The sequence below is a fragment of the Rissa tridactyla genome, chromosome 1, assembly GCF_028500815.1.
Source record: "Rissa tridactyla isolate bRisTri1 chromosome 1, bRisTri1.patW.cur.20221130, whole genome shotgun sequence".
Lineage (NCBI taxonomy): Eukaryota > Metazoa > Chordata > Aves > Charadriiformes > Laridae > Rissa > Rissa tridactyla.
The window spans coordinates 131,891,493-131,916,278 of record NC_071466.1 but is presented as its reverse complement, the minus strand read 5'-3'; the positions used below and the strand labels follow the sequence as shown (position 1 = coordinate 131,916,278).

Sequence of the window (24,786 nt, the reverse complement as noted above, 5' to 3'; positions counted from 1 at the left end):
GCGCTGAAGCCGGTGGCCGGGCAGCCCTGGGCCGAAGGGGCGGGGCTAATCCCGGAAGCGGAAGCGCTCGGCGGCCGCCGCTCCGCTTTTCTGGGTGATGTCGTCGATCCGGCGCCGACCGAGACTCTGTTCGGGCGGGGCTGGCAGCGGCGCAGCCTGCCCGTGAGTTGCTGCGCGGGCGGGCCGGGGGGAAGGAGGCTGCTGTTGCTAGTGGCGGCGGCGGCTCCGCGCTGACAGGGGTTGGGGGGAGGTGCCGGCCGCTCGCTGGCCTCGCCCCCGGCGGTGCGGGTTACCGGGCGGTGCGTTGCGGGAGAGACGGCGCCTTCCTCCCGGACGACAGCCTACCCGGGGAGCTTTAGGGGCCCCGGCTCACGCTCGCAGCGCTTTGCTCCGCGTTGCGAGGCCGCCATCCCCGCCGGGACGGCCTCTGCCGCGGGAGGGCCCCGGGCAACAGCCTGGGGAGGGGGGATGTCCAAGGGGAGCATCGGTGCACCCTTCTGCTTCTGTCCGCCTCGCACCAGGCCCCCGGTTTTGGCTGTTCGTCAGACGAAAGATGCTGCTGTGGCTGAGCTTTTGGTTGGAGCCGCTCTAACGGCTCTTATCTTCTTGTTCGTTGCTTTTCAGCCAGCTCTTCATGGCAAAACTCTTGTTTAGGTGCTCTTATGTCTATCTTTGTCCTAGTGTCAGCCTTTATTACCCCTCGGTTTGAGTTTGGATGTCTGGTTTGGGTTTTTTTCTTAGTAAATATATCTTCTCGTTCATGTTCCAGAGTTACCGCTTGTGGATGCTGTCTTTTCAAAATTGTTATCAATTACGAACCTGTGAAAAGGGTTAAATAGTAGGTGTGTATACAGCAAACCGAAGCTGCTTATGCGAGTGTGCTTGTGCTAGCTTAATTCACTAGTATAGTTTAGTAGTTAACAATGAAAATGTAGTAGCGTAGGCGTTATGTGCTGGTAATTGGAAAGTACGTTTCACCGAGTTTGAATCGTACGCTACCAACCAGTGTCATCTCAGCCTTTAAAAAAAAAAAAACAAAAAAGGGTGAGATGGCAAAGTTCAGTCTGCAGGTTCATTGGCCAGCATTCACATTTACATCTTTGCTCTTTCTTGCAAAACCCTTTTGGGTGAAAGTGTTTTGTGCCTAACTGCATGACTGTAAGAACTAAGCAATATAAGTCTTATTTGCAGTGCTTCAAAACTCACTGAACTGCAAGGGTTGTGTGATTTAGTGGAAGAGAGAATATTTTCATTGGTTTGTAAGGGTTTTTTTGGCATTTAGGATTTTTAGCTTTTGGGGAGTTGTGGTGCTTTGGGGGTGGGGGTATTTTCTTTTGGTTTGTGGTTTTTTTTTTTAAGTATGACCCAGGGCTAGACCAAAACCTCTGATTATACATACCCTGCTACAAATTTGCTTTTTGTTTAGATATAGAAATAACAATTTTCAGAATGAGTAAAGTCCTCTCTACTCTTGGGAATTTGTTTTCAGTGTTTTCAAAATACAGAATCACAAGTCAGTGGGACTAATTTAGTAAAGAAGGTGTTTTCGTCTTGTGCTGTTGGAAAAGGCTTGTCTTTGCAAGTATTCCATAAGTATTTGCATTGCTTTTTTTGCATAGAGATAGCAAAACTAGCGAGAAAGAGAGTGGTTGAGATGGAAATCTGTTTTTCTGTTTCTCGCTTGATGTAATTGCATTGCAGTCTTGTGAAAGGTTTGGCTCCACAGGAATTAGTCTTAATGAACAGCTGATGATCTGGTATGATTTTCTTCCTTTAAAGCACGTGGAAGACTCCAGTGAGAATTGGAGTGTGACAAGTTAGCAGAGGAAAGGAGTTGTTGTTTCCATTCCATGGATCCCTTGGGTGCTCCTTCCCAATTTGTGGATGTTGACAGTTTGCCAAGCTGGACTGATGCCTATGAGGCAAAGCAGCTGGACTCTCACCAAAATCCTGTCGAAAAAGCTCAAGTTGGTGTTAGATCACCTTTTCCATACAGGAAAGACATCAATGCAAAAATAATCTTATGGTAAGTTCCATATGGCTATCGTGTGTTTGTCATCACTTCTCCATTTGCTGCTGGGATCCGATTGCCTCACATATAACAATTTTGCTATAGAATAAAGCCTTCAAGCCCTCTTTTCTTGCATCAAATGTTACGGTCTGCAAAGAAAACGATCTTTGTTCTCTGTAAATCTGCAAATCTGAGATTTGCTCTGCCATACGTTATAAACTCCATGTTCATAGGCTTTCCTTGATGGTGCAAACTGGAGCTGTACTCCCTACTGTCATACCATATGCTTAATATCCAAACTTAATTGGGCACTTCGATACAAATTTTTAAAAAATATATTTGGTGTCTGCTAGCTTTTTTCTTTCTTTGCTGGCTTTGTTCTGCTTTCACTTTTCTGGTTTACATCAGTATTTCTTTCATGTGGCTCTTATGGCTTGCTTTTGGCTCTCCCCTCCTCCCTCCCCGCCCCCCCCCCTCCCCTTCTGTGTTCTGTGTCCATGTTTTTTAACAAAATCTATTGATAAAGTACAGTCTGCTGAGGTGAACTTACTCCCTCAGTTTTTGTTTCCTGTAACTCAGATACTCAAACCTGCTCTCTAGGTGAGTTACTGTTAATCAATATGAAGAGAGAAGGATTTCTGAGGGACACAGATTCAGGGATCAGCCTGAACCTCTTTCTGGTTAATACATGCAGGAAATGGGACTGTTCATGGATTTCCTGAACCTGATTAAGTAAAGAGAGAGAGAGAAGTAAAAGGTTAAACATCTCTTATGACTTGGGCTTGGGTGTAATAAATGTGTGCAATTTCAACTGCTATTTGAATTTCTCCTTGTGTGTGGGAATCTTTATTTCTCTTCCTTTCCTATGCTTTTTGATCCCAAAATCTATTGGCTGCTGTTGCGATAAAAAGCAGGTCAGATTTCTGCTACTCCATTGTCTTTTGTGCATCTCTGCTTTATTTATCTTCTGCATGTCTGATCCTTGAACGGCAGAATGAACATGATCAAATTGCGGGTTCAAATTTTGGAACTAAAGCAATAAAAACTTGGCTAGCTGCAGTGTCACTCTAGATCCTCAGTGGCCTAGGAAGAGCAGCAGTGGTAAGGTGCCCTGGATAGTGTGTATGCAGACCGAAAAAGTACATTGAAAAAACTGTTGATGTTTTGAAAGTAATACATTATAAGGACTGTTCTCTTCTTTCCAAGAGAAAATACACTTTTTTTTTTTTTTGGAACATATTACACTCCACCAGTTTAACGCGCTACTGTACACGTTCCACTGGCTACGTACAACTACAACACTGCCTTTTCTATGTACATCACTAAGTTACTGCTGAGGCTGCGAGTTTTTAAGGAAATGACGGGTGGCATGCAGTCTTTATTCGTTAGAGGCAAAGGATGGTTTTGCATGGTGAGCATGTCAGGGTACGCTACGCTGTGTGGGCACTCGAGTACTATTAATGCTTTTCCTTTAACTTGACATTTCCTTGCTTGTCAGCTCTTACTTGAGAATATCCTGCTTAGTCTGACATTTAGCCTGCAATAAACTGTTTCCTTGTTTCCTCAGGAAAGGAGATGTAGCATTATTGAACTGCACAGCCATAGTAAACACCAGTAATGAATCTCTCACTGATAAGAATCCAGTATCTGAAAGTATATTCATGTATGCTGGGCCTGACCTGAAGGATGAACTCCAGAAGCTTAAAGGTAAGTGGCTGGAGACAATTTTATCTTATTGAAATCTACTGTCCTTGCATAGTACAAAGCATCAGGATTTGGCTGTAAACTAAAATCAAGGTATAGCTTTTCCCCCCTAATGTCTAGTGTTAATGTGAAATAAATGGAGGGAACACATGCCAATCTAGTCTCTTTTCTTTTTGCCATTTGGGTTACAGATCATTGAAAATCTGTGGCAGGTGTTCAAGTTGCTGAGACCTCACTTTGTGATACAATAATTCCCATTTTTATTTGAAGCCACTTCGAGTACTTAGCTTATCAGAGCTTTTACTTGAGGGACCAGTCTTGTACGTCTTCAGATTTTGTTCTTATCCTGTTCAGCATGTGTACACTGTGGAAGACAGGAACTGAAGTTCACAATTGCAGAAATTCAGTGGGTTCTAATATACACTTTGTGTATGCTCTTTAAGGCTATTAATATACACACACAGTCTTTCAGGAAACCATGGCAATAATAGATGGAATGATAAAACACTGCATGTCTAAATAAAGTGTTAGTGATCACTTAACTTGTTTGGTTCCTTGCCTATTCTGCACAACAAATTACTTTCTAATAAAGTTTCAAGATGTTCCCTAATGGAAGGCTATTCTGGAAATGGATGAAGTTTGCTTTACCTAGATTCTTTATTAACAGAGGTTATGGCTGATAATAAGATTTACAAATACTCTGCTTTATTCCCAGCGCCTGTTAAACAAAAAGAAGAGTTTCCGTATTTTGTGTGTGAGGAACAAAGAGTTTATAGTTACCCAAGGTCATACAGAAGTCTAATACAGTTTTCAGTTAAAAGTCCACACTTCTAGTAACTATGGTACTGAGCTGAATTTTGAGACTCAACTGATCCCTGATTAACAATGCTCGCTCTCTTGGGTCACAGCTCTGTCTCTTTATCACAGAATAACGGAACGACTCATAGTATTTCTAATATAAACTCTTGGTAGCTTAAACTACAATAGAATAAACATCCTCTGTTTTTGTAAAATCATGTTTTTCTGATTCAGCTTGCTTTTTGTGAGTAACCTGGAAGTAAAACAGGAGTAACCATTTCATAGGAGATGGAAAAGTGAGTGTGCATCCTCTGGGTGGAAACAACTATTAAAATGCAGTAGATGTTATAGAATAGTTAGGACCCTGCTATGTACACTAGAACTTTTCTGAAATAAACTTTGGTGTGCACTGTATGCTGAGAAGAGGGACAACATTTCAAGGAGTCCTTAAAATTTGAGATCTGTCAGCTCTGTAGGGAGTTATTTGTAAAAGCTGGGCTTAGCTTCTTAAATTCCTTTTTACCATGCTGCGTTACATGTAGTTTTGCATCCTTCACCCCTGTGATGATACTGATGTCTTCTCTCTGTAATGCATTGTGCAGGTTCACAACTCCCAATACATGGCAGTTTCCTTTTAATCTTGTGACAAGAGCTTTTCAGAAATCAGTTCTGTGGCACTCTGCTGGCAAGTTGTGTGGGGGGTGGAAAGAGAGACTGTGTTGCAGCTTTGGCTTTTGTGTACCCTTAATGCGTTTCTCACGATAGCAGAAGTGGAAGAGAGCTTAGTTAAGAAATTAGTTTATGGTTCTTCTGTAACCTCTGCCTCTTTGCACTCTTTCCCATTTAACCTTGAACTTTTTTCATAATTCTTGGGGAGAAAAGTGAAAATGTATGGTCTCTACTCTAAAGCTGTAAATTGGGTGTAGTGGCGATTTTCAGTTAGTTCTCTCCTGCTTTATTCCTACTGCTTGGTATAGAGCCATATTTCATAGACTCCAAGGAAAAAAAAAAATCATTATTTTAAACCATGTGATGTGCTGACCTTTCAAAGGCCTGTGCTTTCTTTAAGGCTCAGCTAACTTGCATGTTCCTGGGAACAGTGTGTAGTTTTGATTAACACAGAAATACTACAGCCAATGGTCCAAGCTTGCAAATGAAGTGCTATTGATACATGCTTGCCTAGCAACACGTTTGTTGCAGTCTAATAAAGACCTTCTGTAAGAGCAATGCGTAGTAGTCTTCCAACTCCGGCGAGACTTTTTCTCTGCTGCGTGCCTCATGTGGAGGATTCAGACTTTCCATTTTAAACTTGGAGAGAAAGCTGTACTAATGTTTGAAGTCTCATCGGATAAAAGAAACAAGATCTTGAATTTGTTCCCAGTTTTGCCACAGACCTTGACCTTGTGCAGCTCAGTTGACTAGGTCACTTCACGCTGTATCTTCAAATAGGAATAGTACTTGCTGCTTGTTTTAGTTTTATAGATTTTGTAGAGATTTCCAGGCAGAAGGCATTTGGGAAGTGCTAAGTGCGATTTAAGTATAGTTAAGAGATTACCGATGCCATGCCTGGTTATCCACATTTATTAGTTTTCCCACTGAATTCACAACTATACCTTGGTCAAACGTATTTCATTCTGTTTCACGAGACAGTTTTTCCTACAGATCCTTGCTTGTTCTTTTGAAGTTGTGTTAGTTGGATGCATCATGGAGGAAGAGTAGTAACTTGATATCTGGTACATTGTTTCAGTTTTAGCTTCTGCTTTTTCCATATTGTGCTTATATAGTTGCTCTCTTGAGCTGAGGTGTCTCAGAGGATGCGCAGTAATTCAGAAGGGTATGCTTAGTTTCAGTATGCCGTCATATTCCTTGTGATGACCCAGATGAAAGAAGGTGGAGGTCTGTAGAAGCTAATCATGTGATACACTGGATCAAAAATTTACAAGATGTTGGCTTAAAGGCAGTGTGTTGTTGCCGTGAAACAGACATGCTTAAAGTTTTGACTAAGAGAGATTCTCAACCTGGAATGTCTCTTACCACAAAATGTGTTTTCATGTCTGCTGATAGCCTGCCTGAGCACCCCAAGGAACAGTGTAGTGGGGGAGATGAATGCTCCTATTCACTGGGTAGCTTCATGATTGACTTAAGCCAAGCTACTGCATTGCTGCTGCCAGAAGGGTGGTCACAGCCGCTTGATCACATCTCATTCCTTTTTATGGGCACTGGCAACCCGTAAGATCAGGCTGAAAGCTAATCTAGTGAAAAACAATCAGTTTTCAGCCAGATCAGAAAACTGAAGTGCAGCTGTACAAGCAGAAGGAAGAAGGTAGAAAATGCTTGTCTTTGAGGGTGGTGAAAGAGAAAGACTAGAAGTATTTCTTCAGCTGTCCAGAACTGGGGTGGACTAGAGGAGAGTTAGCAGACCTTTCTTCCAGGTGCCGAAGAAAACACAGACTTCAAACACAGTAGCTGTTCCCGGATTTTTCATGATCAGAAATGTACTGACAAACTGAAAGGAATAGGTCAATGGATGACATCGAGGGTTCTGACAAACTGATTTACCTTGCAAAAAACTGCAGGAATTAGGTATGAGTACCTTGCAGGAGATGGCCAAAGAGCAATCAAAACCAAAAAGAGGTAAAGATGTGAAGTACGCTAGTATGCAGTAAATGATTTTACAGTGTGTAACTGGAGGGTGCTGTGAATGGAGCAATTAAATGTGTTGCTTGAACTTCCTTGCCTTGAGACTAGACACCTAGCCTGTCAAGAAAGTATGATCTCCATGAGAATCATACTTCTGCCTTGGGGACACAAAGAAACTTGAAAAACAAAGAAGTGTATGTTCTGGAAGCATAGATGAAACAAGTGCTTGATCAATTCATTTTTTAATAGCTTTGCCAACAGCTGGTGGGTTTGATTAAGGAGACTTGTAGTCCTTTTATCCAAAAAGCAATCTCCCCAAACCAACTTGTTAAATTCAGAAAGACTTTTTATTGCTGGTTGTGTAGCATATTTGTGCATCAGTTCTCTGCATATTGTTGAATCATTTCTCCCTTTGGTTCTGTATGTTGCATAGTAAGCACTGCAATTAAGACAGCACTTCTAGCAATTTCTGATTTTTCCTTGTAGGCGTATTTTTAAAACTGAGAGGAATGAGCGCAGCTTTCTCACCTTCTCAACGTGATTAGGTGATACTGAGCAGCTGTTATGAGATAGAATGCTGTCCTTAATATTTGATGTCTACAACACTGACTTCTGTGTGTGAAGTGGAGTTGTCTGATTCTGGAGGAAGTCAAGGGCTTGAGTACTTCTAGCTTTCTTGTCATGACATCGGTATTTATCCTTGTGTTTGTTTTTTTCAGGGTGCAGGACAGGCGAGGCTAAGCTCACCAAAGGATTTAATTTGGCTGCGCGTTTCATCATTCACACAGTGGGACCCAAATACAAAAGCCGGTATCGCACAGCAGCTGAGAGTTCTCTATATAGCTGCTACCGCAATGTCCTGCAGCTTGCAAAGTAAGCACACGACAACTTACCTGAGGGTTTGCCATCCGTGGCGTATCTGTTCTAGATACTTAGGTCTGCACAAAGGCCGTGAATATCTTCTCACATATACTGGATTTGCTTAAGGACATGAGGACATTAGTGGCTTCATGGTATGCTTCATGCCTTTTGTTATTGGGTTGTGGTGTAGATAAAATGTGCAGAGAGACCTGAGCTGGTTCAAGTCCTGAAACAGTGGAGCTAGAGCTGTACAGCATTCAGTGACTTTGAGGAGAGGCAGCATTGATAGTTGCATTGAGCTCTGTGCTGCGAAAAGCTTTAAATGAGCTTGCTCGAGCAGCAACTTCATGCGTCTTCGCAGCCACATGGACATATCCACAGGCAGATCTGACTGCTGTCATATATGTGACCTCTCTGCCTTTGTGTAATGGACACCTAAAATTCCAAGTCCAAGGGTGCAAGGTTATTTTTAAATCCACAGTTGCTGCAGATGGGTTTGTAGCTTTTCCTCTTTCATCTGTGGCATTTTCTACTTCCTCTTAGCTAATAGTTTTTTTTGATCTTTCTGCCTTCTATTTTTCTGTGTTCTTTCCTGTATTCTGTTGGACAGCTGTTGTGATGGTAGCAGTCACAAAAAATACCTGAGCAAGAGCAATGTCAGAAAAATATACTGAACAATTTCTTAGAGTTGGGAAGATGAATTCTTCCAAGTTTGGACTGTGTGTTACAGTGCAATAGTAACTGTTTCATAATCAAGATTACGGCTAAGGTTCCTAGTATGTGCCAGTTTTGTTCTGCCTCAGAAGTAACAATCGAAGTCAGATCTGGATTGTAACATGTTAAAAACAATTAAAAATTCTAATAATTCTGCTTACTGATTTCTGAGTGCCTTTCAGTCAATCTATTCTCTAGAGTAACTTTTGACACTTGTGGAATTGTCTACCAACTCTGAGCTTGCGCAAACTCCTCTGATGACTGTTGGCAGCACCTCTGCTTTACTCTTCTAAAAATGTGTCTCTGCTGGAAGCGTTTTACAGATTTTAAAGTATGTATCACTCCAGGCCAATGATTCTCTAATCATACCTAGGATTGAGTAAGACACCTTGGTCTGTGTCCAGACTTCTAACAAAACAAGCGATAGGTCAGGTGAAGGAACAGGGGAATGTTTGCAATAAAGAGCACCTTCTTTTCCCCTCCTGCTCCTCACTGTTGATCCAGGAAGGAAAGTATTTTGGAAAAGGATTGCAGGGAGCTTGAGAGAAGAACTTCTTCATTCAGGATATGAGAAATTGCAGGAACAACATAGCTGAGGTAGAAGGAGAAATCTGAGAACAAACACAAGAACAAACAGTGTAGAATCATTAATAGTTCTCTCCTCTGCTTAATGATGGTATGTACGCATCTTGCCGGGAAAGAATCCTTCTGCACAAACCTGAAAGAGGATTACTGCTGCATAGAGGCAGGAAAAAAAGTACTGGTGTTTTCTGCTGTGCTGACAGACACTTGTTCTCATTTGACCTTCTATTCATTTGTTTTTCTTTTTCTGGATTTCAGGGAACAGGCAATGTGCTCTGTAGGATTTTGTGTCATTAACTCTCTGAAAAGATGCTACCCTCTGGAGGATGCAACCCACATAGCGCTGCGTAAGTTTCTTGGAAAGTGATGTAAACTGGATGGCAGTATTCAGCAGATTGCTTATCTCTGACAGACTGCTGTTGATATGAGGAAACCTATTTTTTAGGAGGCTGTAGTTTGTTACAGGCTGTAAAAAGGCAAGACCTTTCATGGTTAATCCGGAAATGGAGGATAAAAATGAATGATCTTTCCCCTCTTGAGAGGTTATCAAAGGATCCACGGGAACCTGTGCTGAAACTTGCAGTCTTCAATATATTAATTAATCTGGAAAAGATGCTGAACAGTGAGGTGAGAGAGTTTGCTGGTAATAGCAAATTGTTCAGAATAGTGAAGATGAGGCCTTACTGTTGAATAGCTGTAGATGGACCTCAAGCAATAGAGTGAATTTCATCTGCCATTTTAGTGTCATCAGCATATCCAAATGCAAAGTGATATTCTTTCCCCACTGACCCACCCCTGTATGCTTCTGCCTTCACATGCCAAATGACGGGCTTATTCTAGGGAGCAAAATCTTGAGATTATAATAGTTCCATGAAAACAACAGCTCACTGGAGTTCAAAACAGCAAGGTGAGTAAGATACAACAAAATTAAGAATACTATGCTATAAATCTGTGTTTTGTCCATCCTTTAAGGCTGCACGTTCAAAAAGAATATAGCAGAACTAGAAGTTGAGGAGGTCAATAAGAATAGGGAAAGGCAAGATATAGTTAACTAAGCTAAAGTCTCTTTTTCAGACTGGAATACGCTGAATTTGAAGGTAGTGTGATAGGTGTCTATAAACTCGTGAGTGATGTGGAAATGGCGAATAGGAATCAGCTGTTCACCGTCTCCCCAAATAAGAACCTTCAAACAATGCTAGTATGAATCGGGTTCAGAACAAACAAGGGGAAATGGCTCTTATGCTTACGCTATTTGTTTTATGTAACTCCTTACCAAAAAGCATTGTAGATGCTAAAAGTTTTCAAACTTGTTTGTGTTCAAGAGGAAACTATTTTAAAGAAAAAAAAATAAATTGGAAGGCTACTAAAAACAAATCGGAAAACTTCCTAGGCTGACAATACTTAAAGAATAGAAAAGTTCTCAGAGAAGAATATTATATACTTGCCTGGTTCTTACTTTTGCCTTTTCTCTTTTGACTTTTTAATTTCTATTGGCCTGCTTCTGTCTGCTTTCCACCACCACCACCCAGTCCCTGGACCTCCTGCGTGGTACTCCTGCACAATAGGAAAGTTATTGCAGATGGAAGGAGTGGGTTTTCCTCTTGCTGTGCAAGCTGACTGGAGAAATCTTTCTTACCCTCTGTTTAGCAGAGGTGCTGACACCGGAGAAACAGATCTGTCTATAGTTTTCTCTGCTGTCTGCCTGTTGAGTGAGACATGTGAAAACATCTGCTCACATAGGTTCAGAAAACTGTTTGCTGTGGAAGTGCACAACTTCATTTGCCCCGTAAAGTAGTGTTGCAAGTCAACCCAATTATACATGAATTCCTGTACAGGAAGTATGTGAACATAGCTTTTCCTTTTTTTTTTTATCCCCTCTACTATTTCTCGAAAAACTCACTTTGATGTACTCTCTGTAGGTTAGACTTCTTTCCTTTATTGTGCACGCGCGCGCTCTCTCTCTCTCTCTCGTCTCTGTAGGGCTGTATGCTATTTGAAAAATACTGCTAGACCAATCTGTTTGTTTGGATACGTTCTCTCTTGGCAGTCTGACAGGAAAGCACTTGAAAATCCTGACATGTATCAAGATTATTGCAGCTCAGAGACCTCATCTGTACAGTGATATGTCTGACTGGGAGCTTGGTTACAGAACATTTTTTTCCCCTTAGCTGCAAGTGCTTAGGAACTTGATTGTGTCCCTGGATTATTCTGAAGCTTTGGGAAAGTCCAAAAAAAAAAAAAAGTAACAGAGGAAATAACTTCTGTCATGATTTACAAATGTAACTTTTATATGCCTCTGGCATAGCTGACCCCAGAAGTTTTTTGTGGCTGACTGTCTTGGACCAGCTTCTGCTGTGACTTGCTTATCATCTTGCTTTCCTGATAACTTAAGGCACAATGACTTGTTCTAGGAATATATGGGTTTGGCCATTTGCACGTGACTCTGTAAAGGAAGGAGTTGGCTTGATTTTGCAGGGCCATAGAATCACATTTCACAGACTGAGGAGTACCTAGTAAGCTAAAATCAGAGAGAGGCTTATTCTCTTTTTGTATCTATCTCCAAAGTGAGAAGCAGGAGAGAGGGGAGATGGAACTTCTGATATGGCCAACAACCCATTTCATGTGTTAAACTACCGCTTAATCCATGCTTGTGTACAGTCTATGAAGCTATTTCATAGGAGAGAGATGTGTATCTCTATTCTGCACTCTGACTTCCTTACTTGTAGCTGTGTGTGTAAATTTCTTCTCCTGTTTTGCTAACTACACTTAATCTTTGCAGGCACAGTTAGAAGGTTCCTGGAGATTCATGGAGAGACTCTGGAGAAGGTGGTGTTTGCAGTCTCTGAGCTTGAGGAGGTACTTCCTTGACGTTCATTCCACCAGCATTCATGGGCATGTTTGGTCTTCTCTGCAGCAGTATTAACTCCTGCATTGTAGAGCTGGATTCGGATTTCCCCGTCAAATCACATAGACTTTTGGTGTCACAGCATCCTTCTGTCTCCTGCTAGCATAACATCTTTCCCAGTACCGTTTATGCTCTTAGCAGCCACTATGGACATATTCAGAACCTTTCCACTTCTGGCTTCCGTGTTCCTGAGCCAGGAACAGGAGTTGATACTAGAGGCTGTAGGATGCAGTTGTGCTGGGTGGTATCTGCCAGCCAGAAGGGAAATTCTTCATACAAGTTTTCCTCCTTAGCTCCTCAATGAGCTTTCAAAAGGCCAGTTTAGCATGCCCACAGATCACCTACCATCATCTTAAATGTTGCTTGCTGGCTTGTTGAAATAACAAACTTGACATTTAATGATCTGTGTTCAGACAGATGCTAGCAGTTCCAACATTGATTTCTCTTTTGTATATTGGACTTGATAATGACTGTTCCTGGGCAGAACACCCCCTGTGTTCAGACTCTGTGGCATCTGGATGCTAATCTAAATAAAAATGCATCTAAAACTGCTAATCGGTTGGAGAGAACATGTGAAGTATTACAATGTTCAGTAGAGATTTTTTCCTCCATGTGGGGAGGTTTTCTCTTGGCTGGCTGTTGCTTTTTCTCTTTTCTCAGTCAGATCAGTAAAGGTTATTTGTATAGTGGTGCATTTTTAATATAAGCAACCTTTGCTGAAGTCTGTCATCCATGCATATTGTAACTTCATTTCTACCTGAGTTCATGTAGGTTAAAGCAGAGTTGGGTCCAGGTCATTTGTCAGTATGGCAAAAAAAAAAAAATATTAACCTTTATCAAGGTTGTCTGCCTTTATTGCCAGATAGCAGCCCAAAATAAGCCATTGAGGGAAGTGGTACTTTGCCTCCCAACCTCTGAGAAGGTCCTTGCTACAAGGGCAGGTGTTCCTTAACTGAAGAGCAAGGATGCGTGATAGACCTTCACGCGTTTTTCTTATTTGTAGGCCACTTACCAGAAGTTGCTGCCTCTGTATTTTCCAAGATCGTTGGAAGAAGAGATACAATCCTTGCCTTACCTCCCTGCAGATATTGGCAATGCAGAAGGGGAGCCTGTAGTACCAGAGCGGCAGATCAGGATTACTGAAAAGCCGGGTGTTCCGGATGGTGAGTTCTTAATTGAACTTTGGAATAAGTATCTCTGTGTGAAAGTCAATGTAGAAACAGGAAAAGCAGGCTATAATGAAGACAGTTGTCAAGCTGCCTTTTTGGCTTCATGTGTTCCGCAGCAGTAACTTCTGCTTTCTGCCTCATTGTGTAGAGTGGTGTGGTTAGAGGATGTGGTAGAGCTGTTGCTCTGTCTTTTTTTTGGGAGGGGAGAGGTGGAGTAGTTCATTCCCTTTGCAGATTTTCTCCCAAGGTGATTAGGAACTTTGCAGAATCTTGTGCAGCCCCTAACTTACAAATGACATCATTGTCAATGGCTTATCTTATATATCAGCAAAATGTTTATATATCGACAAATGTTGTCTCAATTGGTAAGATTCTGTTGATACAGCTTGTGCATCAAAATAGTAGATGCTCAATGAAAACTAGGAGAAACTCCCTAAAAGATAAAGGAACGAGGTCAACCCAGAGATCACTATTTTGGAAATAGCTGTTAAAGCTCCGTGAAAAAAGTCTGTTTCTAAAGAGGTTGCCTAGATGTCAGGGTTGAGGAGGTGAGATATGTAGGGAAAAACAATTTAATATATAAGCGGGAATAGCTGGCACATTCTGCCTTATTTGTTAAGCAGTGCTGTGAAAGTTTTACGCTTCTTCAGGCAAAGCCTTAAACCACCAAAAGCAGATAATTTGGAATGGTTTCAAAGGCTTTCTGCTTTTGCAAGTCCAGTTGGGATAAGGCTGAATACGCAATGAGGATACAAACAATTTAATTTTCCGGTTCAGAGTTTGAAATCTGATGTACCTACTCCTGTTGATCAGATACCAATCTTTTGGGTTTTTCCCTGTCCAAACTGCTGGTTAGAGTGGTATTTGCAGCTGTGGCTGATTAATATGAGGCGTTCAACCACTAGCTAATAAATTGTGAAATCACTCATTTTGTATATGTAGAAGCCAATGGGTATAGCAGAATCCTGCACTTTTGTCCTATTGCTAGCGTGTCACTAATCTGGGAAATTCAGTTCCTACCCAGATTGCCCAGAGAAACGATGCTAGAAGCCTTAGCAATGTTCCTTGATGACATTAAGGTCACTGGAGCATTCTGGTATTGTCACCAGCAAGCGAACCTGTGCTTTTCTACTTTGTCACGCCGTCATGTTGTAAACAATACTATAAAAATATTCAAATTCAGGTTACCACCAGCTCTACAGCATCTGTTGAAGCAGTGTCAATGATATAAAAAGTGAGGCCTTTCTACGGTACAGATTCTAAACTGAATAAAGCTGCAGCACCTGTCCTTCTGCACACTTATTTTTCCCCTCTTATGACGAGTAGACACTGTAAAGCCCAGCTCTCTCTCCAGACCTTATTTTCGGAGAAAGTTAACTATTATCCCTTTGTCACAAGCTGATGACTAGGACTTACTCGGTTAGTTTCCAGGCAAGCAATTTTAAGGGAATCTGTAGTTATCAATCACATGCTGTAATCTGTCAGTGGTACTGGTGAGATCTCAGAACTACGTCCTGGTATGTTGTGGTTTTCTGTGTTAGTTTGTAGCACAGTGACTGGGTTGGCTCAGTGAGATACCTAGCGATTCAGCAGCAGCGTTGCTGTCCTGTACGCAGCTTGAACATTTTACGCTACCTTTGTTTCTACTGCAGATGCTTCAGATGAAGAGGGTCTGGAGGCAGATTTGTCTTTCATTGGTTCCCATGCTTTTGCCCGCATGGAGGGAGACGTTGATAAACAGAGACGCCTCATCCTTCAGGGACAGTTGTCAGAGGCAGCACTGCAAAAACAGCATCAGAGGAAGTGAGAATTTCCTTGTCTGTGTGAATGTTTTGGGTTAGTTAGCTCTTCAGAGGACGAACCCTTAAGATTATTTTGTTATCTGTAAAGCCTAATCTTCTGGCAAGGAAATACAGATAAAGCCTGGTGTCACCCTGGATCGCTATGGTAGCCTCTTTTACCTGAAGGGAGAAGGGAAGGGCCAGTATGAGGAAAAGGGAAGCTAGTAAAGAATCTATTAGTATGCCCAGTGCGTCCAACCAGATGGCTTGTCTCTTTGCCACGAGATGTCACTGTTTTGTCACCAGTTTTTGTAGTGAGGTCACCTGCTTTCAATACTGCCCGCTTGCTCCTGAGGCTCTGGGCAAATAGCAAAACATTTCTCTTCCATCTTTCAAAACAGAAAGATAAATAAATGAATGCTGAGGCTTTTTTCTCCTTTTTTTTTTTCTTTCTCCCTTAGCCCTTATGTGCATGATCACTTTCTTAGAAGCCAGTTCCAAGCTGGAGTACCTTTGAGGCGTGATGCTTGGCTTGTTTTGTCAGATGAGGCACCAAGTTATTCACCATTCAAAGGAGAGGGGGGAAAAAAAAAAAGCCATATGTGACACTGGTTGCTGTGTAGTCCTTATTGACTCCTAGACTATTTAAAGAAATTTTTTTCCTATTTTTTTTAAACACTGACACTGAAGTGCCCAAATGCAATGCCACTATAGTTTCTAGTTGGTGCATATTTGTTGCCCCGCTGAAAATCACTAAGTGTGTAACCAACACTGAGATGTCTTGGGTGGTGGTGGTGGTTTTTATTTTCTCCCAACGCTTCTTTCTTTAGCAACTTCATAGTTGCTCCATAGGTCAGAAAACCACAACATTAGAGAGAGGGCTCAGTCAGAAAGAGCTTGTTTTGTCATTCCCTTCCCACATACTTTTTCAGGCTTCTAATGCTAATCCAAATGGGGATTAGATCTGACCAGATGTTTTTAACTTTCTAGTTATAATCGCTGGCTGTGTCAGGCAAGAGCTGAAGACCTCTCTGATATTGCTTCTCTTAAAGCCTTGTACCAGACAGGTAAGTTTAAGGTACCAATGACTGATGTATATTGTGTTAAAGTAAAAATACAAAATATAAATATAATATTTTCTTTGGACTGGTATACAATACATGATGTTACTAAGCTAGAAGCCTGGCCAGGAACTAGGCACTATCACTGCAGTAAGGCAGGAATTCTCTCTTGATTGGCTTTGAAAGACTGTGTGGTAAACGCCAAAACTGGTCTGCTCTAACAATCTGAGGATACCTGCATATCCTAAATTATCTGTAGCTTTAGATGTAAATCGGTACTTTTAGATTAAGCTAATGCATAAGGTGCTCTGTATGAGATAAGACCAAAAGATGAACTATCTCCACCCTTTTGTTACAAAGAAATGAATGTTGCTTTCAGATGATTAGTGTAGAGAATAAGCAGTTACCAAAACAACTTTTAACGTAGCTCTCCTGAACAAAACAGCTTGCATTATTTCCTTCAGGTTAGGTATGTGTTGCTCTCCTCTGTACGTGTCTCCTAGTACTAATGGCTGAGTACCATGGGCAGCGGATCTTGCAACCTTGAGCTCAGTATGTGGGGAGATCAGGGAGAGATTCAACTACCCAATGGAGAGCTGAGTGGAAGAAAATAGCTGCGAGGTCCTCGCAGCCTGGGAAGTACTCTTGAACCTGTACTCTTCAGTTCACTTTTACTCTTTAGGTAGCATCATACTCGGATGTAAAAATTTGCCATAGTCCAAGTGACTTACTGCTGTTTTGTACCATGGCGGAAGAAACAAGGAAGTAGTCAGGCTCTCAAAAGCATAGCTGGGTTTCTGCAGAGAAAGTCTGTTCAGCGCTTTGGCAGATACCTTTAGCATCCTGAAAAATCCAGATACTTCCCTTCATCTTTGTGTGAATACCAAGGCTGTGTGATACCTTCTACTCAGTAGCTGCAATTTTAAATTATTTTGTTTGCCTTAGGTAAGGCTCTGTGGGCTACAGGTTGTCCATAAGGCATGCTCTGGAAGTCTGTGCGTTAGATTTCGGAGCTTGTTTTCTAGGAAGAAGTTTGCTTTGGTGGTAGAACTGCAAGTGAAGATTTTCTTAACAATCTGTGTTGTTACTTGAGATTTAAATGTAGAGTATACAGGAACATAAAATTGCAGTCCTTAAAACTTAAGTTTCTGGGATGTGATGCACCCTTCTTTTTTGAACCAGAATAGCTACTGGTATAGTGAGAACAGTAACTAACGTGCTTCCTCTCTTCTTAAGATGGAAACCAGATGCCTTGCAAAAATTCTGAGCTGTGGCTGTTTCTCCCTAGTTTGAAAGGGACTGCTCCAAAACCTGGCACGACTCAGAAAAATTTAGGGGATTTTTTTTCTTTTGTAGGTGTAGATAACTGTGGTCGCACAGTGATGGTGGTGGTTGGAAGGAATATCCCTGTAACATTAATAGACATGGAAAAGGTAAGTCTTTGTAAAACTAGAGTTGTGTAGGTTGAATATGAATATTCAGGATGTGAAAGTCTGGTTATAGGGGTAGTTCAGTGTTAATACTGAAAACATTATCTGTAGAAGACTTAAATAGAAACTATTTTTGTCAGCAGATAAAAATTTATTCCCTTATAAAACTTTGTGTATATTGAGGTGGTTTTTCTTGGGGAGGAATTGGACTATTTCTAGAGAAACAGGCCTCGCATGGACTCCTTTTTCTTCTCAAGAAGAAAGAGACTTGGTCTGCTTCTATAACTGCCAAGACATGAAGAGTGGAACGTAACAAGTCAAATCAGATTTTCATGAAAACAGCAAGAATTTATCTCTATCTGTGAGGTCAGCTAGACCAAAAAGGCACCTAAATGGTTATAGTAAAGCTGAAGACCTGGGATGTTCATCTTGGTTTTGTAGCTCAAACATGCCACCCAGCTTCATGATTTCTGTTTTGTGAATGAATTAAATGAAGCATATTAAAATGTAATGCAACTGTAAAAGAGTTCTTTGCAAATATAAATTTTATTTCTTTTTGTCTCAGGCTCTTCTGTATTTCATCCATGTCATGGATCATATTGCGGTGAAGGAGTATGTCCTGGTGTACTTCCATACACTTACAAATGATTACAATCAACTAGATTCTAATTTCTTGAAGAAACTCTATGATATTGTTGATGCCAAGTGAGTTATCAATAGGAGAACCATCCCTCTAGTCTTCCCCTGTGCTGTGCAAATGTTTGTCATTCCCTGTATCTGCTTTCCCATTTATTTGTGAGAGAGTTCTGCTGGGACAAAATAACAAGGGCAAGAGGAAGGAAGATATGTTTTCTTTCCTTCTCAGAACCATCCATCAAACCAGGAAGTTCTGTGCTCTGCAGTCTCCCTCCTGGAGTTGTTAGAGGGGCGTACCGGGTGTATTGTCTATCTCTAGAGGTGGAGCTTCTGGAGCTTGGCCTTGTTAAAACTATGTTACTAGGTGTGAGGGAAGAGACTTGAGTAACGTTGGCAGTCATAATTTGTCCATAACTTTCACTGTCCACATAAAAGACTGTAGGCTATGATGTCTTTACATGGAAAAAAAAAATTGTTCTACTTTACTTTTCTAGTATATGGCCTTATATTAGATCTAACTTTGTAAAATTACATCATAGGCATGTAAGCAAAATGATCTGTGTTTTAACTCTTATGTTGTGTAGGTGAGCTTAATTAGAAGTCACCTTTAAAGAGTTTTTTTCTTTCTTTATACCAGGTACAAGAGGAACTTGAAGGCACTGTATTTTGTCCACCCAACATTTCGTTCAAAGGTGAGGTAGATAGCACAAAAGAAAAGAACATTTTGGGTGTTGGTGGGGTAGCGTGTAATCTGGTAGTATGTGGAGCATGGAGGTATATAGAAGACTTCCAAAATTAGGCAGTATCTTCTGGATCCATGGTCAGTACTTGTAATTCATCCCCATCTTTGATCTAGCTGTAGTCTTCCAACCCTAGTGATATGCTGAACCCCAATGCAGTGCAGCTGTCTGCCTTGTTTTGCGTGTGCTCTTGACAGAGAGAGGTGAAAGCTTTGCATCCTGCTTCTTTCAAGGAGAAACATTTTGTACTTTTTTTTTTTCTGCTGTCTGGCTGTCAGGATGACAAACCATGACCAAGAACTCTTAGAATTCTTTTTTGTGTAGTTCATTTCCTGGATGTTTCGCCTCACCCCTCCTCCCCCCGCCCCCCCCCCCCCCCCCCCGGTCCCTCAAGAGGTATTGCTTGTGTGCTGCATATCACCTAAGGCTTCCCTGGTAAGGGCAGAGGGCAGTGTGTCAAGCAGCAATGAGATTAGTCAGGATTATAGAGTGTGGAGTAGCAAAGAAAGATGAGAGGAATGCATTTGTGATGGAGTGCAGAAAAATCCTGTTAAGCCTTCAGGAGATGAAAAAACTGAGCTCATCAAGTAGTAAGATATTACCCTTGGCTATGATCTGTGTTGGGCAACAGAAGATGGAGCTCGCTGTCTTCTGTACTTCATACACGCTACTCGTTGCAGCAGTACAAGTACTTCAGATGAACTGTCAGCAGCAGCCCTTCTTAAGATGTTTGTTTGTCCTATTTAAACAGTTAGAAATGTGATCCTCCATGTTCACATCAAATTAACCTCTGTGTTTATTCTGCTTTTTGCTGATATTGGTCAAATTTGAGAAAATTATATGCCTGGAAAAAAATATCTGTTTGCACACATTCAGCAAGAATTTGTTTGACTGCTGAATTTCCTTTGCGTGTGCACAGCTGGGACAGCATGAGACTTAGAGCTTCCTTGTTTTTATATAGATGAGACCGAGGCTTCCCAACTGTATACATTCCAATTTCTGTCAGGATGTTGATTATTCCCACAGGGTACAGATCTGAGGTCTGAGTGCTAGAATTAGAGCTTCCAGCTCTGATGCTCCTGAAAATGTAGGAGCCAGCATATAACACTACTGAGGTTGCGAAGTTGAGTGGAAAAGTTGAAGCTAGGAAACACTAGTGTGTTAGATTTCCAGCAGCTCTTTATCGCCCTCCTCACTTCCCATACACTTCTATTTGATTGAGAAAGGTTGGGGTTTGCTTTTTTTATTTTTTTTTTTTTGGAGGATGAGAACTCATGTTCACCAGTCCATTGCCATGTTCTCTGTCCGTTTGGGAGCTGCAGTGGAACTCGTCAGACCTATGGGGGAAGCGGATAAGTTGCTGGGAAGCAGGGAGGGTGAGAGAATTGGAGCTCTCTAACTTGCTGGAAATGAAGTTGGTTTGTATCCTATTCTAGCAGCACAGTTGGAGGCAAAAGAGAATGTGTGTCCACGTCTTTCTGCCAAGCCTTTTCTCTAACTGAACAGCAAGTAGGATTGCTGCTGGCTATTGCAGAGACCATCAGCTTATGAAACATGATGGGGGAATACAGCAGCAGCAGAAAGTCCTGGTGGAGAAGGTGGCTGCTTAGAGGGAGTGATTTTTCTTTCCCATCCTTTTTTGGCTGTTTTCGGGCTGTTGTCCCTGTGGAAGATTGCTAGCCCAGAAGCCTCAAATATCTTAAAAAAAAAAAAAAAAAAAAAAAAAAAAAAAAAAAAAAAAAATTTGGCACATTCATCTTCCTACTTGGACTATTGACTTCCTTCCCTAGAAATAGTGTAAAATACCCCACGTCTCAAATGTGGGAGGAAGGCTTGTGCATTCATGCAGCTTCCCAAACCCATCACCCTTGTACATGTGTCTCATTTGTAAGTCTTTTATATAAATGGTCCATTTTTCCACAGTATTGAATCCTGACACAGTGGATGTCTGCCATCTGTTAGAATCACATTGCTTATTTCTGGGCTAAAAGGGATCAGGAGGCTTTTCGTCACACCTCTTGGAAACTCCTCTGCCCCTAGAAAACAAGCATAGCGCTGAAAGTGCTTCGTAGCGCCAGCGATGATTCTTTGTTGGATTTCTAGATGTGAAACTTAAATAATGTATATTCGGAGGATAATTGCCTATCTAGAATACATGGTTTTCAGTATGCAGGGAGCAGTTATCCTAAAACACAGGGCATGTCACTGCACAATCCACTTCTGTACACTAATCCGGTCTTCATTCATGCTTCAATGTGAGCATTCTTGTGATCTCTGAAGAACTTGATTCTCTTGTTGTGCTGCTGAAATGTAACTGTTCTTATGATGAAATCGCATCATAGGCAATAGCAGTTTTTTTAGGCTGGCAGCAGCTCTTGCTGCGTGAACGCTTCACCAGCAGGACTGAGATTAAGATACCCATGAAGTGCTGTCGCAAATTCTTTCATACTCTTGCATGTAAATATACTTCTGCTGCTGATATATAAATAAAGGAGTTTGGAGGCATTTTTGTGTGAATCCTCTCAGCTCCCCGCTTCTGAGAGCTCTCCAAACAAAGCTTTATAGAATTTGGTGTGTTCTGAGTGACGTGTCAGTGGCTGGATCTGAAACAATCTGATGTCATCTGGTCCAGCCCCCCAGCTCAAGCAGGGTTAGCGAGTCCTGGTTGCCCAGGACCATGGAAGTGGCCCCCAGTAGGTGCATTTGTGACCTGTAGAACAGTAACCTCTGGTTATCACAAGTCTTTTCTTTCCCTTCAGTCTGACAGGAAGAGACTAGATAAGAAATAAACAAAAAGTAATATAATGCCTAATTTTGGAGAAAATGGGTTAAAAAGTAAAAGCTTGTGCAATCAATCTCAACAGGAATATTTAATAACTTGTAGAAGTATCAGTAGTGGCTTACTGGCCTTTGCAAAGCAAAAAGTCCTTATCCTTTTTACATCCAAAAGAGACAGAAGTGTGAATACTTAAAGTAAGATTTTGTAGAATTAAGTTGATGAGGCTTATTCTTGTGGAATAAGTTAGTAAGAAATGTGGCAAAACAGGAGGACCCACGCTCACTCGGCCAACCCAAAGCAGAGAGTAGAGTGCATTAGGAGTGGACCTTAAACTGGCAGTTGGGGAGGAGTGAGTGTGGAGTCAGCAAACACTAGCTTGAAGGCTCTCAAGACAGCGCTCGCTAGCAGTCAGTGGTGTGTACTTCCTGACCTTGTTGTGTTATTGCCATGGAATTAGTGTTTCAAGTAACAGCGCCAACTTAATTTGCTTTTGTTGGGGTTTATTTTCAGGTCTCGGCATGGTTTTTCACAACCTTTACAGTCTCAGGGCTAAAGGACAAAATCCACTATGTGGAAAGCCTTCAGCAGTTGTTCACAGCCATACCCCCAGAGCAGATTGATCTCCCCCCTTTCGTCCTCGAGTATGATGCCAGGGTAAGTGATTGCATGTGGCCAGCATTGGTCTTTGCTCCTAAATGTAGTTCTAGTGCATCTCCCATTCTGCTCTGCAAGAGCTTTAAAGGTGCTGACTTCCAGATCTTAGGAGTACAGAGACGGGGAGGGTTCCTGAAGAGTCTAGTTGTTCTTCTGTGAGCAACGATTTTCTTAAAATTTTTTTTCCACATAATCTAAGTAGAGGGCTTGGCTCAAAAGCTGATTCCCAATAGAGCTGTCTATTTATTTCTACACTGTTTATTTCTACTGCTGTGAAATCATCCATTGCACCAAGGTATATTGGAGAAGACTTATTCAACTGCTCATTCTGATCTCATTGCAGGAAAACGGGCCTTACTATTCTTATTACCCTCCATCCCCTGACTTGTGATCTGCAGTCCTGTGATGCTGCTGGTTTCCCATGGATCCAACGACCTGATGCCTGCCAAAACCTGTGCATTTGCCCATATACAGAATTCAGAGAGAGGGTTTTCCTTCCCCAGCTCTGGTATTTTTTTACTGATGAGATATTTTCAAGCACTCAAGCAATCAGAGAACTTTATGCCACTGTGAACTGTACAACTATTTCAAATATATTTATCCAATGGAAAAGTTGATTTAAAGATCACTAGATGCATTTTTTTGTTCTTTTTGAAGCTGTTACATTTGTTTCTGAACAGACTTTCTCTTTTCTGGGAAATCCATCGAAAGCGCTTGATCATGCTTTTAGCTATTAAAATTTTCCAGCTCCATTTGTAATACCCATTTCTGACTGGTCTGTACAAATATTGTGCAGTACCAGCCTGAAACACTGCTCATCATGGTCTCTGTGTTTCACATCTGATTACTTTCCCTTTCTGTTAGTGCTGATTACTTTGGTCTTGACCCAGCAAAAGTATCTGGAATTGGGAATGCCATGTCTGCAGGCTGAACAAAGCACTACAGCCAAGCCAAGATTACTTAGTACCATAAATGCTAGGTGAGCTAGGAGCCTTGATAAAGTCCCTGTCGGTCTTCATTGGATGATGTGACATGTCAGGATGCCACTACCTTCCCAGTAAGAATAAAATTGAAAAGCATTTGTGGTTTCTTTTCTCTTAACGATAGTTGTTTGTGTTCTCCTTTGACACGGCCAGATGTGTTTGTATGATAAATGAATGCCATCTGCCTGAAGTATGTATGGAGGGGAGGGGGAAACGGTGACTGCAACTCTAGCTTCTGGTGGCAGAGATTGTTTCTTAGAGATATGGGTGTCTCTTTTATTTCCCGTTACACTGACGCTCACTGATTTTGACAGACATGATATGTGTAAGAGAGCTCAGCCACAGGGTACTTATGGAACTGGAGATGAAAAATTTTTCAGCCTGCCAATGGAAAGCTAAAAGAGGAGGGAGAAGGCTCCCTTGTAAAACATAATTGGGGGGGGGCATCCCAAATATAGAAGGATGGAATCCCTGGTAGGAAGAATGTCACAACAGTACTGAATATGAAAATGATGGTATGGTTTTCGTTCTAGCTGCTTACGTGCCCTGACTTGTATCTGCTACTCTGTCTTTACCAAACTTTAGTTTTCCTTGTTCTGCCACTTGTGCAATAACTGCCTTTTAAGCGTAAGCAAAAGTCATTGTGAGATGTCTTAGAAGGTGGTTATTCACACCCATTGAGTTGATTTGAAATTGCTCTTTCTCTCCTGGTCAAAGATACTGTAAATTATTGGGATGATCAGGAGAAAAAAAAAATCCTCCCTTGGTCTTGGCCATCTAATTGCATGTCAACTTTTGTGTCTGCAGTCTGAAAGTTAGGGCTTTTGTGAGTTAGGAGTGCAGTGAAAGATGGGCCATACTGAGTTTCTCTTCTTTCCTACCTTGGCCTCCTGGCTTAATGTTGTGTTTATACTCCAGCATGTTGGTATGTCAGTTACGGATTAAGATAATCACTTGGCTGAGGTTTAGTAGTCATGCATATACAACATATAAAAAAACAAGTGGGTTTGCTTTTTAAGTGTCCCCCAGGGTCCTTATCTGACTCCATTATCAGATCCAAGGTGCTGCTAAAAGCTGGAAACTGTAGCGCAAGGGAAAACCACCCTGGTGTTAATACTTGAGAGTGTTGCACCTTATGGTCAGCTCACTTGTGATTCTTTCAGCACTTCTCTGGTGGTTTTTGAGAAGGAAATAGCATGAGTCTGTGCAGAGCAGCTACCACGTGTCCCTACCTCCTCTTTTCACCTACCTGTTCACAGCTGCCCTTGTCTAGTGACTTTTATAGCCAGCAATGAATTTTCCATGCTTCTCTAACGATTTGTATAGCTTTCCGCCCCC

General features: G+C 41.6%; 1 protein-coding gene across 2 annotated transcripts; it reads left to right on the top strand.

Annotated features, from left to right (window-relative positions):
• Positions 1 to 40: 40 nt before the first annotated feature.
• Positions 41 to 23,566, top strand: GDAP2 (ganglioside induced differentiation associated protein 2). 2 transcript variants are annotated; one of them, XM_054215342.1, is made up of 15 exons: positions 48 to 162; positions 770 to 842; positions 1,780 to 2,026; positions 3,579 to 3,718; positions 7,873 to 8,026; positions 9,569 to 9,657; positions 12,090 to 12,166; positions 13,219 to 13,378; positions 15,037 to 15,187; positions 16,156 to 16,232; positions 17,583 to 17,659; positions 18,222 to 18,361; positions 18,930 to 18,984; positions 22,322 to 22,465; positions 22,809 to 23,566. In XM_054215342.1, the coding sequence occupies exons 3-15, from the start codon at positions 1,851 to 1,853 to the stop codon at positions 22,854 to 22,856; spliced, it is 1,488 nt and encodes a 495-aa protein (XP_054071317.1). In that variant the 5' UTR covers positions 48 to 162; positions 770 to 842; positions 1,780 to 1,850; the 3' UTR covers positions 22,857 to 23,566. The 2 variants fall into 2 exon arrangements, with proteins under 2 accessions (XP_054071326.1, XP_054071317.1); XM_054215351.1 differs by lacking the exon at positions 770 to 842 and having other exon boundaries at positions 41 to 162.
• Positions 23,567 to 24,786: the final 1,220 nt, after the last annotated feature.

Excerpts from the sequence above, each read along its gene's own strand:
- GDAP2 (XM_054215351.1), top strand. The coding sequence starts at position 1,851 with ATGGATCCCTTGGGTGCTCCTTCCCAATTTGTGGATGTTGACAGTTTG. Across the intron at positions 8,027-9,568 it reads AATGTCCTGCAGCTTGCAAA|GGAACAGGCAATGTGCTCTG; the intron begins GTAAGCACACGA and ends TCTGGATTTCAG. Across the intron at positions 18,985-22,321 it reads ACCCAACATTTCGTTCAAAG|GTCTCGGCATGGTTTTTCAC; the intron begins GTGAGGTAGATA and ends GTTTATTTTCAG.